The following is a 17,129-nucleotide window of genomic DNA, read 5'->3' as shown; positions in this document are numbered from 1 at the left end:
AATATTTTCTTGTGCTTCTCATACTAATTTCAGCAACTTTTGCTTTTTGATTAATTCCTACTTTGAAGATAATCAACATCTTAACATATATTAGTTATTTTCAATTGTTAATGGCTTATGGTATAATTTCTGGGGTAACTTTACAATTACAACTAAATTGTCAATTGTACAAAAGCAAGTGTTGAGTATACTACGCAGAGTTTACGCAGTAATTGTGTGGGTATATAAATCACAATTTGTGAAGTATCACCAGGCCCACAGCTATAAAAATATCTGACAATATATCACTACTCAGTGATGGACTGCCAGTATTAATGAGGATTACTGTTTGTAATAAAATAGCTCAGGGTCCCATGTGCTTTTGCAGAAACTAAAAATGAAATAAAGTTTAATAGATCACTGTTCATAGGGCTTAGAATGTAAGGCTGGACTTTGCAAGTGGCTTTGTTATTGTCTGGAAGTGCCAACCAAATGCACTGTCACACTTACCCTAGAATTAGTCAGACAAATAGAATGCAGGCATGAATTATTGTGGTGAAATAATTACAGCTCAGTTCCCAATGTTCATATATTTGACAATAAATGGCATTTATTCACTTTTTAGCACGCTCTCACATCAGAGGATACAGATAGAATTTCAAATATCACTAAATAGTGAGATCACATTTGTGATTTTTATTCATCCTGTAAATTACATTTTGTACCTTCAGTAGCTTCAACAACCTAGTAGCAAGTAATTATATTCATGTACTAGGTTGATACTATGTGCCATAGTCAATGTCAGTATTATCTTTACTTTAGCGTTTCCTATGATCCGAATTAGTATTTTGTACAGAAGTGTTTCAACTATTTAGTGATTTTATTTAAATCTTAACAATAATCCATGAAAAATATCCTTTATGCTATTAATCAAAGTTGTATGTACCATTTCAATACAAGATTGTGTTGGGTACTGTGCACCCTCGCATTTGTAATAATAATAATATTTATTGAACATTAAATGATCAAATATAATCCCTAGAAAGACTGTACTCCTGATATATATATGTTTCCCTCTATTATATATATATATATATATATATATATATATATATATATATATATATATATATATATATCAGGATGTACGACACTGATTAGTATTTGTTTATATGTTGAGATGGGATAACAAAACTAATGGGGTTCCATTTAAAAAAACATAGATTTGTGTTAAAAACATACTTCTGTGCATTTTTTTATGGTTTGTATTAACCAATTACACTAGCCCCTCTCCTCATGTTCGGTCTGTGAAATCGATTCATCAGTATTTGATGTGGTTTACGAACTATATCCAGCGGTAATGTTAGGTGACTCACCCTTTATAACCACATCAAATACTGATGAATCGATTTCACAGACCGAACATGAGGAGAGGGGCTAGTGTAATTGGTTAATACAAACCATAAAAAAATGTACAGAAGTATGTTTTTTAACACAAACCTACATTTTTTTAAATAGAACCCCATTAGTTTTGTTAGCACATCTGAACATATAAACAAATACATAATCAGTGCCGTTTGTTGCATTGTAAATATATATATATATATATACTGATGATATCCATGCAATGTAAATTGTCTCTGAATGAATGAACTACTATTACTACTGTGCAATATGTACTTGTAGCATATAGCATAGGGCATGTAATTACACTTACAGTCTAGACAATATAAATACAATAGATTACACAGTACATACAAATAATAACTTGAACAATATGTTCATAATTGTAAATGATTTACAGTGCATAAACCAGAGTTAAAAATACATTTTTGTGAATCTTATACTGTACTGAGTAGTTGTGTTTCTAGTTTACTTCCTAACACTGACTTCTAATTCTAGTTTCTCTTCATGTGATAAATAACATTTATCAGTCACAGGATGAACTTTTCCTCATGGTCTCCTCATGTAGCCAGTCATTCTATGGAACTCTTCTCCTATTAGAAATTTTTATTGGGGTTGCAGGGAACATCTAACTTTTGAAGTTTCATAAGTCCTTTGGCAATGCTTCTATTAACTTTACACCAGAGTATTTAGGTCCTTTTTTTTAAAATCTGAAGTCTATGTGAAATGCACCACAATTGTTTTATGTTCCCTGTGTTATGAGAAAGAGAAGTCCCATTGGTCTTCAGTTTTGTGGGATCTCATATGGCAATTGCAATGGTCTTGTTTATATACAGTGATGGAAACATCAAAATATTTATATTGGAAACAATTTCTATAAGATTCTTTATGCTTCTTTTTCAATATTATTCAAATGGTTTTCTTCTATAGTATGAATATTCTTTACATTCCTGTGTTGGTTTAGATGCCTCTACTGGGATTCAAAAAGTATGAATGGATCAAAACATCCATGACAGAAAGTGCATAAGAGGTCTTGATGTGCATACTGAACCAGTTGTTTCATTACAAATATCACTGAGATTACCTTTTTGGAAACAGTATTCATCTGCTGCTTCCAGTTTAACTCATTGTCTATTGTTATGCCTAATGACTTAACTGAAAATACATCTTCCAGTTCGTTTTCACCTAGAACAACATATATGTATTCTGCCTTTTGTTTAGTGTTGAAACCCATGTACATAGTTCTTCAGATTAACAATTAACTAACTTCCATGAGCCATTATGGTGTATGTGTTTCTCACCTGCTTCAAAATTTTTTGGATAGATATACCACAGTCATATTATCAGCAAACAGTATCTTACTTTCATTTTCATATGTTTTTATGTTATTTAAAAATAAATTGGATATGTCCTATAACAGACCCTTGAGGTACACCATACTTAACACTTCTAATTACTGATCGGTACAAGTCATTAATGGTTACATATTGGCTCCTGTTACTGAGATGTGATATTATGCAACCTGCTGCTTGTCCACAAATCCCACTATTCTCTAGTTTCTTTGGTGGTAGAACATGATTAATTATGTCAGATGGCTTGGATAAGTACAGATAAACTCCAGGCATCATCATCCATACCTTTACAATAAGTTCTGGTAATGGTTCAATTGGTATTTTCAATTGCTGTTTTCAGTTGCTGTTTGTTGGTTCCATGACAGCTGCCTTATAATAATCCTGGCAGCTATCTCACATAAAATCTGTGAACTATTCCAAAAAATTCCACAGAAATCAAATTTTAAAACCAAGGTTCCATATGGGTAATTAATCTCAACAATTAAAAGTCAAGACTGCAGCACCTAATCATAAAATAAATTCAATATTCACCTGATGTGAAACATGACTAGGTCTGCAACCTACCACCAGCTAAAAATATTCTCAGTATTTCATGGTAATGGATGCAATAAGTCCAAGACCCTATCCTTACAACTGCTCACAAACAATTTTAAAGTTCACCTTGCATGAAAAAATTTCTGTGACCCAGCTTACGACAATGGTTGAAAATATTCTATGTATTTTGTAGTACTGTATGTGAAAATTACAAGCCCCAGATTCAATACTTGAAAAAATACCACATTCCAACTAAACATGATTCAGCTGTTGTTCCATTCACATCGTTGTCCCAGACAACCATACAGATGAAACTGCCCCTAAAAACCCCCCAAAACCCACATAAAAATGACTGCTGCCTATTTATGAATTGTCTAGAAATAGTGAAATTATACATTTTAGGAATATTTAAAATTACTAATATCTACATTATATACATGTATTATACACCAGTTTTCACAAGAATTTTATTATATTTCCATTCAGGATTTCATTCAGGATTCGAGATTTCCAATCAGGCAAACAGTTCTCTTAATAAAATTGTCCATAATTGAGACTACTTTGCCTTGTTTCACTAACAATGATTACCAATAAAATAAAAAGAGCATAATATATAGCTATATAGCTATGATTTATATTACCTGCTGCCACTACTTTTTATGTTTTAACAACACTTTCAGCAAAATTCATATTTTCACAGCTCAGAATGCATATTTTGGCTTTGGGTTCAAGTTGTATATAGTTTATCAAACTTATATTAATGTGTCTTGATAGTTCCCAAAGTACCCTATCGATAGAAACTTTGTTTACAAAAATCAATCTATGCATTCTCAGAATATTAAGTTTTCAAATACATTTTATATGGAACATCTTTAAACTCAAATATCTTAAAAACTACCGCTGCAATTAAAGGAGCACACCCGTCAAATAAATCGTCTTAATTTTCACTCTTAAATAAAAGTATTCATTTTTGTATATCAATCTGAGTTCATTTTTATTGAATATTTGTATGTTTAAACTATATTTCTTTCTTTTTGGGTTAGTTATGGATGATGTCTCCTTCCAGCAACTGGAAGCCATGAGTTTCCCCATCTAGCACATGTTATGAGCACTAGGAGCAAGGTCATATGTATTCCTCATACTGACTGTGTTTACCAATGACTCCATTTCAGACATGCCACTATCTATCAGCACTGGCTACAGGTTTTTCAGCCCACAGCCCCACTGAAGATCACCCCTCTTTCATTGTCAAACAGTCAAGCTAGGTCAGCCATGCCCATTCTTACATAAACACAGAAAATGTGCACACTCTTGCATCTACATTTTATCAATCTCCAACATTCCATAGAGTGTTGCTCTCTCTCAAATAAAATAAGAAAAAATTACCTTCAGTGCTCTTTACTAAACATGCTAGTGGCTTCCCAATAACGTAAAAGCCTGACAGGCTGCAAAGCAAATTTTAAATATAGTCTTATCTCATTACTCTTGGACAATTACTTCTGTTTCATGCAAATATTTCCTCAGAACTAGTTGCGTGTTGTAATGGGTTCTTCAGTACTGCCTGTTCAATGATATAGCTTCAAACAAAATGTTGACTATTATTTTATAGTTAGTTTGCTTTCATTCTGCCAGCACATCTGTAGCTGTAAGCTGGTATTTATCTTGTTGGTTCATTGTTGCTCTCGGTATCTTCTGTGGAGTATGTTGCTGAACCCAAAACATTGCGCTTGTACTAAGAAATAGTGAACCATCAAAGGATTGTTATTCAAGTAACTTCCAATGGTTATTCCAATAAATACAGTTTCTGAACTTTGAAACAGATACATTCTTCAGTATTCTCACATTCAACACTAATAACATATAATACTTAGGCCTTCAGCAGTAGTACAAAACAGTATCAAGTCCTTTTGCAGTAACACTGCTACCAAGAGCCAAGAAAATCCATTCCACAACATTTCCACCAAGTCTCTATACCTCCCTCTCAATGAACAAGAACAGCAATCTCACATAGGGGTCAAAGAGTTTATAACATTATTGATAATAATCACTGTTACAACTTTTAAACAATCATAAAATTAGTTCAACATTAATTTAAATGTGCAGGATATAAATAACTCATTTTTACAAATGTGCACTGAAGAGTCGAAGAAACTGGTACACCTGTCTAATATTGTGTAGGGCCCCTGTGAGCCCGCAGAAGTGCTGTAACACAACATGGCATGGAGTTGACTCATGTCTGAAGTAGTGCTGTAGGGAACACACCATGAATCCTGCAGGGCTGTCCATAAATCTGTAGAAGTAAAAGGGGGTAGAGATCTCTTCTGAACAGTACGTTGCAAGGCATCCCAGATATGCTCAATAATCTTCATGTCTGGGGAGTTTGGTGGCCAGCAGAAGTGTTTAAACTCAGAAGAGTGTTCCTGGAGCCACTCTATAGTAATTCTGAATGTGTGAGCTGTCACACTGTCCTGTTGGAATTGCCAAAGTCCATCAGAATGCACAATGGACATGAATGGATGCAGGTGATCAGGCAGGATGCTTACGTACATGTCACATGTCACCTGTCAGAGTCATATCTAGACATATCAGGGGTCCATATCACTCCAACTGTACGTGCCCCACACCATTACAGAGCCTCCACCAGCTTGACGAGTCCCCTGCTGACATGCAGGGTCCATGGATTCGTGAGGTTGTCTCCATACCCGTACATGTCCATCCGCTTGATATAATTTGAAACAAGACTTGTCTGACTAGGCAACATGTTTCCAATCATCCACAGTCCAATGTCAGTGTTTATTGGCCTAGGCAAGGCATAAAGCTTTGTGTCATGCAGTCATCAAGGGTACACAGGTGGTCCTTCAGCTCTGAAACCACATATTGATGATGTTTCTTTTAATGGTTTGCACACTGACACTTACTGATGGCCCAGCATTGAAATCTGCAGCAATTTTCAGAAGGATTGCACTTCTGTCACATTGAATGATTCTCTTTGGTTGTCATTTGTCCCATTCTTGCAGGATCTTTTACCAGCCACAGTGATGTTGGAGATTTGATGTTTTACCAGATTCCTGACATTCACAGTACACTCGTGAAATGGTCATACGGGAAAATCTACTTCAGAGATGCTGTGTCCCATCACTCGTGTGCTGACTTTAACATCACATTCAAACTAACTTAAATCGTGATAACCTGCCATTGTAGCAGCAGTAACTGATCTAACAACTGTGCCAGACACCTGTCTTAAATAGGTGTTGCCGACTGCAGAGCCATATTCTTCCTCTTCACATATCTCTATATTTGAATACACGTGCCTATACCAGTTTCTTTGGCACTCAAATATATAGAAATTATTCTTATCAACACGAGTAGTTACAAATATTAATATGTTAATTTTTGTTAAATTTGAGCTACTATACTATTCAAAATTCCTTGCATGCCTAAAAGAAAACCATGCACACAAGGAAGTCATGAATCTGTAACCCACAGACCAATTTCTTCCATGTATTTTTGATAGACATTGTGGAAATAAACTATGGAACATAAATCTAACTAATAAAAATGACACATATGTGTCACTGTAAATCTTCTTTCTGATCTTAATTCTTGTGCAGGTTCATATACTGACTTGAAAGTCATCAATCAATGCATTCAAGTAGATGCAGCATTTCTTGTTCCATAAAGAAGCTGAGCTGGTAACACACCAACGCTTATTGGTGAAAGTATGATCATTTGGGTATCAAACAAAATTCGTGACTGTATTGAGTATCTTTTCATAGGGAGGATGCTTTATTTATTTATTTAGTACTTCTAATCCTATGTGTATAGAAATATACAAGGATATTGGACATGGTTAAGTCTTTACAAAATAAAATACAATTTGTATTGCATCCTTAAGTACTAGATACTTGAGTAGTTTAGCAAAGAATCACGTATACAACAAACATTAGAAACAACATGCGAAGTAGAATATTCATAATGCATATTTATTTCTGTTGTTTGGTTTCTAGGTACTCTGTCAGACTGTAAAAGTAATGATCAATTAAATATGCCTTTAGTTCAGCCTTAAAGCTACTGAGTTTACTTACTGGTTTAATATGGTTAGGCAGATTATTCTAAATTTTTATCCCAATATGTAGAGTGCCTTTTTAATTAAATGATGTTCTCACCTGTTTCACATAAAGATCAGATTTTTGCCTTGTATTGTATGCATATATATCTTAATTTTTAATAAGATATCTGGGTGTCTATCAATATATTGTTTTATGAAACCTGGTAAAAATGCAAGGAAGAATTGATGTTTTTTTTCAATATGGATCTGCATGATTTCCTATTGTTTACCCTTCAATAATTCTTAAATTACTCTTTTGCACCCTGAAAAGTTTAATGTCTGTTGTTGCATTGCCCCAGAATATTATGCCATATTTAATTACAGAATGCACGTAGGAGTAGTATACATTTAACAGGCTGGCTTTGCTGCAGCAACGTTTTAAGATCCTTATCATGTAGTAGGTTTTGCTTCGTTTTCTTTGCAGATATTCAGTATGAACCTCCCATTATGTGTTGTTCTGGAGCCAGAGTCCCAGAAATTTTGTGCTGTCAACACTTCCAAGAATTCTGTCTCTTAGTTCTATTTGTATGTTTGGGTGGTGCCCTCCTTTTAGATTGTAGAAGTTCAGTGCTGTCTTTTCGTTGTTTATAATTAGCTTTTTATAGCTGAACCACTGTTCTACACTGTTCATTGTTTGGATAGGAGAGTTCTTCTTCTGTTTTCCCACTAATATGGAAGCTTATATCATCTGCAAATTGGAGGAGAAACAGAATGGGTCGTAATACCAATCCTTGAGGGATGCCATATTTCACTTTTTCATAACCTGAATAGTAGTAGCTGATTTTGTTATGGTCAGTATATTGCACGTCAACCCCCTGTTTGTGGCCACATAGGTATGTCCTGAGCCACTCATTGGATATACCTCTAATTCCTAATTGGTCAAGGGGGGAATCATTAGCAGGCATAGAAGTAACTTTAGTGGTACCCAGGGATGTATTTGGACTCCTTTTGTCATTTTTTACGTTAATTAGCTCACATATAATATTAATAGCGGCCTCCCACTGCCAGTCCCCTGCCACAGGGGACCAAGATTCAAGACCTGCCCAACCCACCCACCCAGCACCATCTACTCCAGTCCTGTCACAGGCTTATTCTACATCATCAGAGGCCAGGCCACCTTTGAAAGCAGCCATGTTATATACCATCTCTGCCTGCAACCACTGCACAGCATTTTACATTGATTTGACAACCAGCCAGCTATCAACTGGAATGAATTGCCACTGCCATACTGTTGCCAAAACGAAGGTGGACCACCCAGTGACACAACATGCAGCAGATCACAACACATGAGATTTCGATGGCTCCTTTACAACCTGTGCCATCTGGATGCTCAACACATCCACCCACCACCAGCTTTTCTGAGATGCGCAGATCAGAGCTATCATTACAGCACATCCTTCACTCCCCCCCCCCCCCCCCCCCCAATGTGTGTGTGTGTGTGTGTGTGTGTGTGTGTGTGTGTGTGTGTGTGTGTACAAGCTTGATAAAGGAATTTCATTTCGATAGCTAGCAAAGCTCAGTACCTTATGACTGTGTACCTATCAACAATGCAGCACTTCTGTGAGTCATCTCCTTTGTTCCTAAATGATTCATATTAGTAACCTCAGATGTTTTGCAGATGATGCACTTACCTACACCAAGTAACATCTGAAGAAAGCAGCATCAATGGTCAATCATGTCTTCATAAGATTTCAAAGTGGTGCAAAGACTGTCAAACTGTTTTGAATATTTATAAATTTAAAAATGTGTACTTCACTATATGGAATAATATATTATCACCTATAAGATTATTAAGCCACAATTTGACTCAGTTGACACATATAAATACCTGGGTGTTACAATTTGTAGGGATATGAAACACAATGATCACATGGAGTCAATCATAGGCAAGGTAGCTGGCAGAGTTTGGTTCACGGGGCAGAGTACTAGGAACATGTAGTCAGCATACAAAGAAGACTGCTTAAAAATCACTTGCACATACCAGCTTAGAAACTGTTCAAGTATGTGTGACCCATATGAAACAGGATTATGAGGGTATACTGAACATGTACAAAGAAGTTTGTTTAGCTCACAGAAGCTCATCATGGAAATGTTAAAAAATTTGAATTAGCTGACCCTTGAAGGTATACTCCAGTTATCACATGAAAGTCTGCTTACAAAATTTCAAGAACCAATATTAAATGAAAAATCTATAGATATTCTTCAGCCCTCTATGTGTCTCTCTTGTAGGGATCATCCGGGTTACTTGTTTTACTTTTAGGCATGTTATTGTTTGGTGGTTCTTTTGTTCATGGATGTGTTAGGGTTTTAAATTCTTTAAACACATTCCTACATGATTCTGTTTGGCTAATTCATTTCAGGACTTATACACTTTTCTGCTGGAATTTAAAGGAAAGTTAACAACTCACTGTATAACTGAGATGTAGTGTCATTGAAAGGCACATAAACAAGAATGAGAATGTTTCCAGCTTTGAGATGAATTGTTTGGGGTAAGTTGGGGGAGAAATGTAGTGGGGAGCAGGAGGGAGTGTTTTTGAATGTATGATTAATGTCTTTGAGGATGATGTTGTAGGAACACACAGTATGAATGTAGAACCAGTGAAATCATTGTGGCTACAGACTGTAAATGCAATCATATCACACACGAGCTTCGTTTTAATGTGCATAAGCATTTTACGTAAGGATGACAGCAACCAGCTGTCCACACCAGTGAAATGCCATTGCCTAATTGTTGCCAAGAATATAGTTCACCAACAAGGGCAAAACATGCTCAATTTCAATGACTGCTTCAAAACTTTGCCGTTTCAATCCTTCAACACCAGTTTCTTTGACTTCCATAGATGTGAAGTGTCATAGCAACATATTGTTTGATCCCATAATCCTCCTGGCCACAGTCTCCACCAGCCCCTGCTCCACACCTACCTCATGCAAACTCACATGTGAATAATGTGCTGGAAAATTGATTCATAGTGATTTGTTTTAAGGATGTTAATATTGGTAACAGTTTTGATAAATTTAGATCCTTTCACAATTTTCAGAGCTTTGCACTTGTTTGATGTTACTGTATTCCTATAGTGAAAAGGCTTAGCTCTGATGATGACATGTTTAGCCTACATGTTGCAAGATTTTGAAAGTCTAACATGTGCTGATGCAAAATATTTTGGAGTTCCACTTGATAATGACCCAAAGCCCAAAATTGCAATAGTGAAGTGAAATAAATAGTCTTCTGCAGTCAACAGTGAAGATGATGTCTTTAACAGAAAAGGCCAAAATTTTTTGTAACATTTTTAACAAATGTTTTATGTCCCCAGATAGCACTATAATTCTAGATGCAGATCTGCGCACCTCTCTCCTGTTTTATGGTGACAACGAGGAGCATACAACATATTTTTCAACACATGGAATATCTCAAGTGTCTAAATAGTTTACTAATGAAGGCATAAAAGTAAATACCACAAAATCAAAGTTACTGGAGTTCAAATCAGGCAACTCATACCATAGGTATGTAGGAGATATTTGTGTTGTACACAAACAACGAAGACTGTAAATGTTCTGGTCTGCACCTGAATGACACTCTTCAGTGGGAAAACCATGTTAACTATGTAAGCAGAAAAATAAGCAGCACATTGTATATGATTTTCTAACTGTCCAAAGTTGTATGTAATAAAACAGTATACTATAGAAAAATTTTCTCATATTTAAGTTATGGGATAGAGCTACAGGAGTGTGCCAGTAATGTGCACTCGAACAGAGTACTAGTGCCGCAACAGGGAGCTGTTAGGCTGCAATATGGTCTGGGATACAGGGAAACCTGTCTTGATGGCCTTATCAAAAATGAATATCTCACTATGCTTTTTTTAAGCCATCAGGGTGACACACCTAAATGCTGTGATGTACATAACCACAACCCAGGAAATAATAAAAGTAACAGACATAGTTCATATATCAGTGGCTCAATGTGATACAAAAAGTTGCCACAATCAATAAAAGTATTTACTAGGAATTCATTTAAAACAAAACTAAAAACTTTTATTAGAAATAAATGTATGTATTCACTGGAAAAAATCTAAGGTATATACATTATGTATTAACATTTGTAGTTAAATATGTATTAAACCTTTTATACATAAGTATGGTATGTACTACACCTTTGTAACAACATGACATTTGCAAAAGACGTCATTTGATGACCACACATAAAAATAAATATAAATAAAAAATTAAATATAAAATGTCTGTATGACATGATATGTACCTCACAAACAGGATCAGTGTTCCAGTATAAGTCATGAATACATTCTGCAAGCACCCTCTTTTCACTTCTAACTCTCGTATCTCAATATCCTGCCAGTTAAAACCTGTCAGTTGTTTTCAACAACTGGATTTATGTGTTCATTGCATTTCATATCTCTAAACTGTATCATTCTTAGGTAGTTGCATGACATAGCAGAGATTAGTTGTGATCCATCAGCCATATAGTTCAATGGTACTACATTTTGAACTTTCTAAATTGTGCAAGTTTACAGTAATCTCCATTAAGATGTAGTTGTTACTCTCATATTTGGTCAAGTAATAACTGTATATTGATACAATTTTTTTAATTAAACTTTCTCATTGTGTGTGTGTGTGTGTGTGTATTGTGTATTGAACCGGGAACCTAGAAACAATGGAGAGGCTTTGTCCAACCACCCCACCACCGCCCCCCCCCCCCCCCCCCCCTCCTCTCCCCTTCCCACGGAATGTCTCGTACCACTCGAGTGTAACCCCAAATGTTTCTGTGGTAGAGTAATGACAGCGTACACATATGTGGAGACAGTGTTTGCGCAGCATTCACCGACACAGGTAACTGAGGTGGAATAAGGAGAACCCGCCCACATTCACCGAGGCAGATGGAAAACTGCCTTAAAAACCATCCACAGGCTGGCCAGCACACCAGACCTCAACACGAATCCCCCAGGGGGATTTGTGCCAGGGACTGGCATGCTTTCCTGTTTGGGAAGCAGTGCGTTAGACCGCACAGCTAGCCGGAACTTTCTCATTACTTTCTGAGTCATTAACATGGGCAATAATATTACTTCTGTGTTTGTAGATAATTCTTCATCTGGGATAATGTGCAGCAGTATCTTAACTTATTCTGTGATCTGTTACACTGATGACACTTTTTAGCTCTGTATCAACAACATAATTATTTCTTCATTTCCACTGCCACTAAAAACTATTATATAGTCCAGAAAAAACATAACATTTCCTGTGTAAGTTGCTAAGGAATCTCTGTTTGCAGAAACAAAATATTTATTCTGATAAAGCTCAAATTCCATTGAGAGGAACATGGCAACCACATCTCTAAAGAGATATGTCAGTTATAATACCTCATGTGAAAATTAAGAGATGTAGTGAGCAGTGATTGCTTGTGAGTGGCATATTTAGAGACTTCTGTACTCACAAAATTTACTATGGCTTGCTTTTATGTGGGCATTCTTATCACATCATTAAAATTTAAAAATGTGCTGCACATGAGTTTTCTAAGATCACATGGAGTACAGTTGCTTATTTGCCAGTGAACAATGAACTAGTGACAGTGAGAGGTTCTGTGTTTTCTAGTAGTTTGTTGTTCATATTATTTTACAAGTTTTTTAGCACAAATCCTTGTATAAAATACTGCAGGGCTCATTTGTTATTATTGTTTTCATTCTTTGTAGCTTGCAGTTTCTGTATTGTTGCTCAGCATTGACTGTGGCACCACAGTCATGTGGTTTTGTGTATAGTAACATAAGCATCTATACTCCCATCTGCTTGTCTGCCAGTGTGTAGTGAACTAGTGTCAATGAGCAGCTCAGTGTTTTTTAGTCACTTGCCTTTTTTTTTTTCTTTTTTTTTATGTGCTTGGTAGTGTCGGTCCTTGTCTAAATGACAACATGGGTATCATTATGAGTACATCTGGGAAGTGGTTGTCTATGACATTCCGTATACATAAATAAGCTGATGGATGGGGAGGGCTGTAATCTGGACTGTTTTCTGATGACTTTGCAGTATATGGGAAATTATTGTCACTGAGTGACAGCAGGAGGTTACAGGATGACTTAGATAGAATTTATATTTGGTGTGATGAATACCTGCTTGCCCTAAATGTAGAAAAATGTAAATCAATGTAAGTGAGTGGGAAAAACAACCCTATAATGTTCAAAGACAGTATTAGTGGTGTGTTGCTTGACACAGTTGCATTGATTAAACATCTCAGCATAATTTTGCAATGCAGTATGAAATGGAATGAGCATGCAAGGAAATGCAAATGATCAGATCAGTTTACTGGGAGATTTTAAGAATGTGTAGTGGATGTATACAGGAGACCTTGTATAGAACACTGGTGCAACCCATTACCCATTCTTGAGTACTGCTTGAGGTTTTGAGACCATCACCAGGTCAGATTAAAGGAAGACATGTGCTGATAGATTTGTCACCAGTATGTTTAATCAACCCTTGGGTATTATGGAAATGCCTCATGGACTCAAATGGCTATTCCTGGAGGGAGACGATGATGTTTTTGTGAAACACTGTTGACAAAATTTAGAAAACAGACATTTATTACTGAGTGCAGAGTTATTCTACTGTCACCAATATTCATTTCAAGTGAACACCATGAAGACAAGATAAGAGAAATTAGAGTTTGTGCAGATGCATTCAGACAGTAATTTCTCCTTCAGCAAAATACTCAACTATAAACAAAATTTGGACCTTGAATCCTCTTTATTGATGTCACTTACATTAAAGGAAACTGTCACTTTTTTAATTATTTTGTGCCTACATTCAGCATGTTAATTATTCAGTGGGTTAAAGAGGTATTACATACCTCTTAAGATGTTCCCTTGGTCCTCCATAAAATTATATAGGATTTCTAACTCCACTGTAACTTTTTTATCACTAAAAGGAATGCCATAAACTGATCTGCAACTTTGTCTTTTCCAGAGGTAGCAGCAGTTTTAGTCCATTGGGCATCACCAAACACCACCAAACTTCAAGCAGTGGCCAATCTGCCAAGCCAATACACAGTTCATCTGCAGCACTGCTGTCTTGGCCAAGTTCATCAACTCTGGGACACTCTGACATCAGTCTTCACTATCAGGAACCATCAGAGGAATGTAGCACATGCATGGCGAGTGCTGCAAATGTTGTAACAACTGACAAAATCAATAAGTACACTGCAACTGAATCTCAAAGGCTATGGTCACAGGCATCAGAGTCTTCATTAGAACATTGCTCTACTACCAAGAAAAACTTTCACTCTTCCATCCCTTCTAATTTTGAAGGAATAGGTGACATAATTTTCAGCAAAAAGTTGGCTCCCAGTCACCTCCCAAAAATCAAAAGCTGTCCAAGATTAATTCCAGTAAGAAGACAAAGTTCTTCAGAAGGTTCAAAAAAGAAAGGTGTTCGTTGGAAACCTATGCTAGATAAAGATGGATCAAAAACAGGATCTAATCCCAGAAGAAGAACTGTGGATACAGTTCCTAACATCTCTGAAATATATAGTTACTCGAGCAGTTGTCAAGATAGTGAATCAAAGATGGATTCCAGCTTTGATTTGGTCTGCAAACATTGCAAACATTGTACATTTTGCCAAAGGAAACTTATTCATTCATCAAATGAGCTAGGAGGATTTAATTTACTTCAAGGCAGTGGGGATAATTATTTCAGAAAAATGACAAAAAGTACACCAAATCTATTAGTGACAACCAAATGTATTGTAAGCCAAGATGATCAAGGGCTTCAGTTACTGCCAAATGAAATAAAAGAGATAGGGCAATCTTCTATTAGAAACTCTGTCACTAAATGTATGGGTGTTCCAAGTATTATCAAATCAACTCATGACATTTCAGAATGTAAAAATATAGACACTACCGCTAATCAGAATCATGTATTTTGTTCAGGTTTCCTTCGGAGAATTTCAGATTTTGAAGGAAAGTATAGAAATGGAAAATCATTTCTAGTGAACAGAAAGTGTTACAGTTTGCCAGATGTTACATTGTATTCAAGAAATAGTGAATTATTTTCAGATATCAGAGAGAATGATAAAATAAAATCTTCTGTCGAAACTGGAACTACTTCAGCTCCAGAAAGTCAAAGTTGTCATTTTTTGTTTTCATCTTTGTTGCAACTCCAGAGTAATGAGATAAAATGCCCCACAGTAGGACATAATAATAGTGAATCTTGCCTCCATAAAAGTGTGTCTGAATCTGATTGTGATATCAGGCCAGCTGCTAAAGACTGTAGTGTCAGTAGAAGAGATAGTGCAGCTTCTTCATTTGTAGTTTCTGAAGATTCAGAATCCTGGAGATCAGCTGACTGGTCAGTTCTATTGAAAGATTTCAAATCTAGTCAGAGTTCTCTACCACAATATGCGAGCAGCTTCTTGGGAAGAGAAGCAACAAACATTTCCTTGGAAGAAGTGGTTATTGATAAGTCACATGAGGAGATTCCAGGAGATACATAACAATGATTAAATAATGTTAAAATATTTTTTTACTTATGTACACTTTGTACATGGATTTTTACTTCAAGACTCTCAGACATCCATTCAATGTTTACAGCAGTCATTGTAAGTTACATCCTGTAGTTTTGGGAGTTCTACTACTTGTACATTCTACTTGTCCAAACTGTTTGGGCAGGACAAGCAAAAGAGATCAAGACTGATAACATGTTGAAGAGATTGTACGTTGGATAATCTTTCTGTGCTAATTTCCTCTGTGAACATTTTTGTGCTTTGTGATAGTAAATGTAATTTAAATATTTACCTGGCACACAAAAATGATATTTTATAGCATATTACTTCCAGAATCTCTTAAGTTTGATTGGGTACACAACAAGAAAATTTTACTAATTAGACATATAACACCATCTCAGAGAATGTATTCTTACATTGTTGTAACTGGTATTTTTATGGTACATTGCCAATGAGCTAATGCAAATTAACACCATATCTATTGCAAACTGTAACAGGTAGGCAATAGAAATTGAAGTAGACTACAAAATTAAATTCCTCAATTTGTGGAAAAAGGACTTCTCTTTCCAGTATATTTGCATATATACATTTATATGTGGTCTAGGAATGTTCCAGTTGCATACCATGCAGAATTGTGAATTGGTATTTACAATCAGTTGCAAATAAAAGTATTTTCAGTGGTATGGATTTACTGTTATGTGATTTCCTTCACAATAATTTTCATGTATTGAAAGAAACATTACAGAACGCTTTTATCACAAGGAAATGAAGTTTGCATTTATGTGTCTACTTTACTCTCCAGAAAGTATGTTCACCCTATCAAAATGAAAATGCTACCAGTTTATCTCTTGTATACCTCTCTCTTTTTTTAAAGTTAATCAAGATACAAAAAAGTATGGCATCATTTAATGCCATTCCTTCTAATTTTTAAAATAACTGTTTGTTATTTGACAGTATTTGAACTATGTGTGATTGTTAAGCTATTTTAAGGGTGTATATCTGTTATGCATGTTACAAAAAATACTATTACACAATTGCTATGTCTGAAAGATTTCCAGGCATGTACACACTGATCAACTAGAACATTATGACTGTCTACCAAACAGCCAGTATGTCCATTTTTGCCATGGATAACAACAGCAACACATCATGGCATCAAAGCAGTGAGGCCTTGGTAGGTCGCTGGAGGGATTGGCACCACATCTACACATACAAGTCACCTAATTCCCATAAATTTCAGGGAAGAGGGCCATGA

General features: G+C 35.8%; 1 protein-coding gene across 5 annotated transcripts in view; it reads left to right on the top strand.

Moving 5' to 3' along the window:
- Positions 1-16,654, top strand: part of LOC126184089 (bestrophin-2-like) — a 610,224-nt gene extending 593,570 nt beyond the window's left edge. For 2 of the 5 annotated variants that reach the window (XM_049926445.1, XM_049926446.1), the window contains one exon: positions 14,341-16,654. In XM_049926445.1, the coding sequence (XP_049782402.1) occupies positions 14,341-15,865 (1,525 nt within the window). In that variant the 3' untranslated portion in view covers positions 15,866-16,654. The remainder of the gene's footprint in view (positions 1-14,340) is intronic. The other 3 variants (XM_049926447.1, XM_049926448.1, XM_049926449.1) reach the window with 2 other exon arrangements.
- Positions 16,655-17,129: the final 475 nt, after the last annotated feature.

This window comes from Schistocerca cancellata, chromosome 4 (assembly GCF_023864275.1).
Source record: "Schistocerca cancellata isolate TAMUIC-IGC-003103 chromosome 4, iqSchCanc2.1, whole genome shotgun sequence".
In the NCBI taxonomy this organism is placed as follows: Eukaryota; Metazoa; Arthropoda; class Insecta; order Orthoptera; family Acrididae; genus Schistocerca; species Schistocerca cancellata.
Note: the sequence above shows the minus strand (reverse complement) of the source record. Positions and strands in the feature narration are given on the sequence as shown.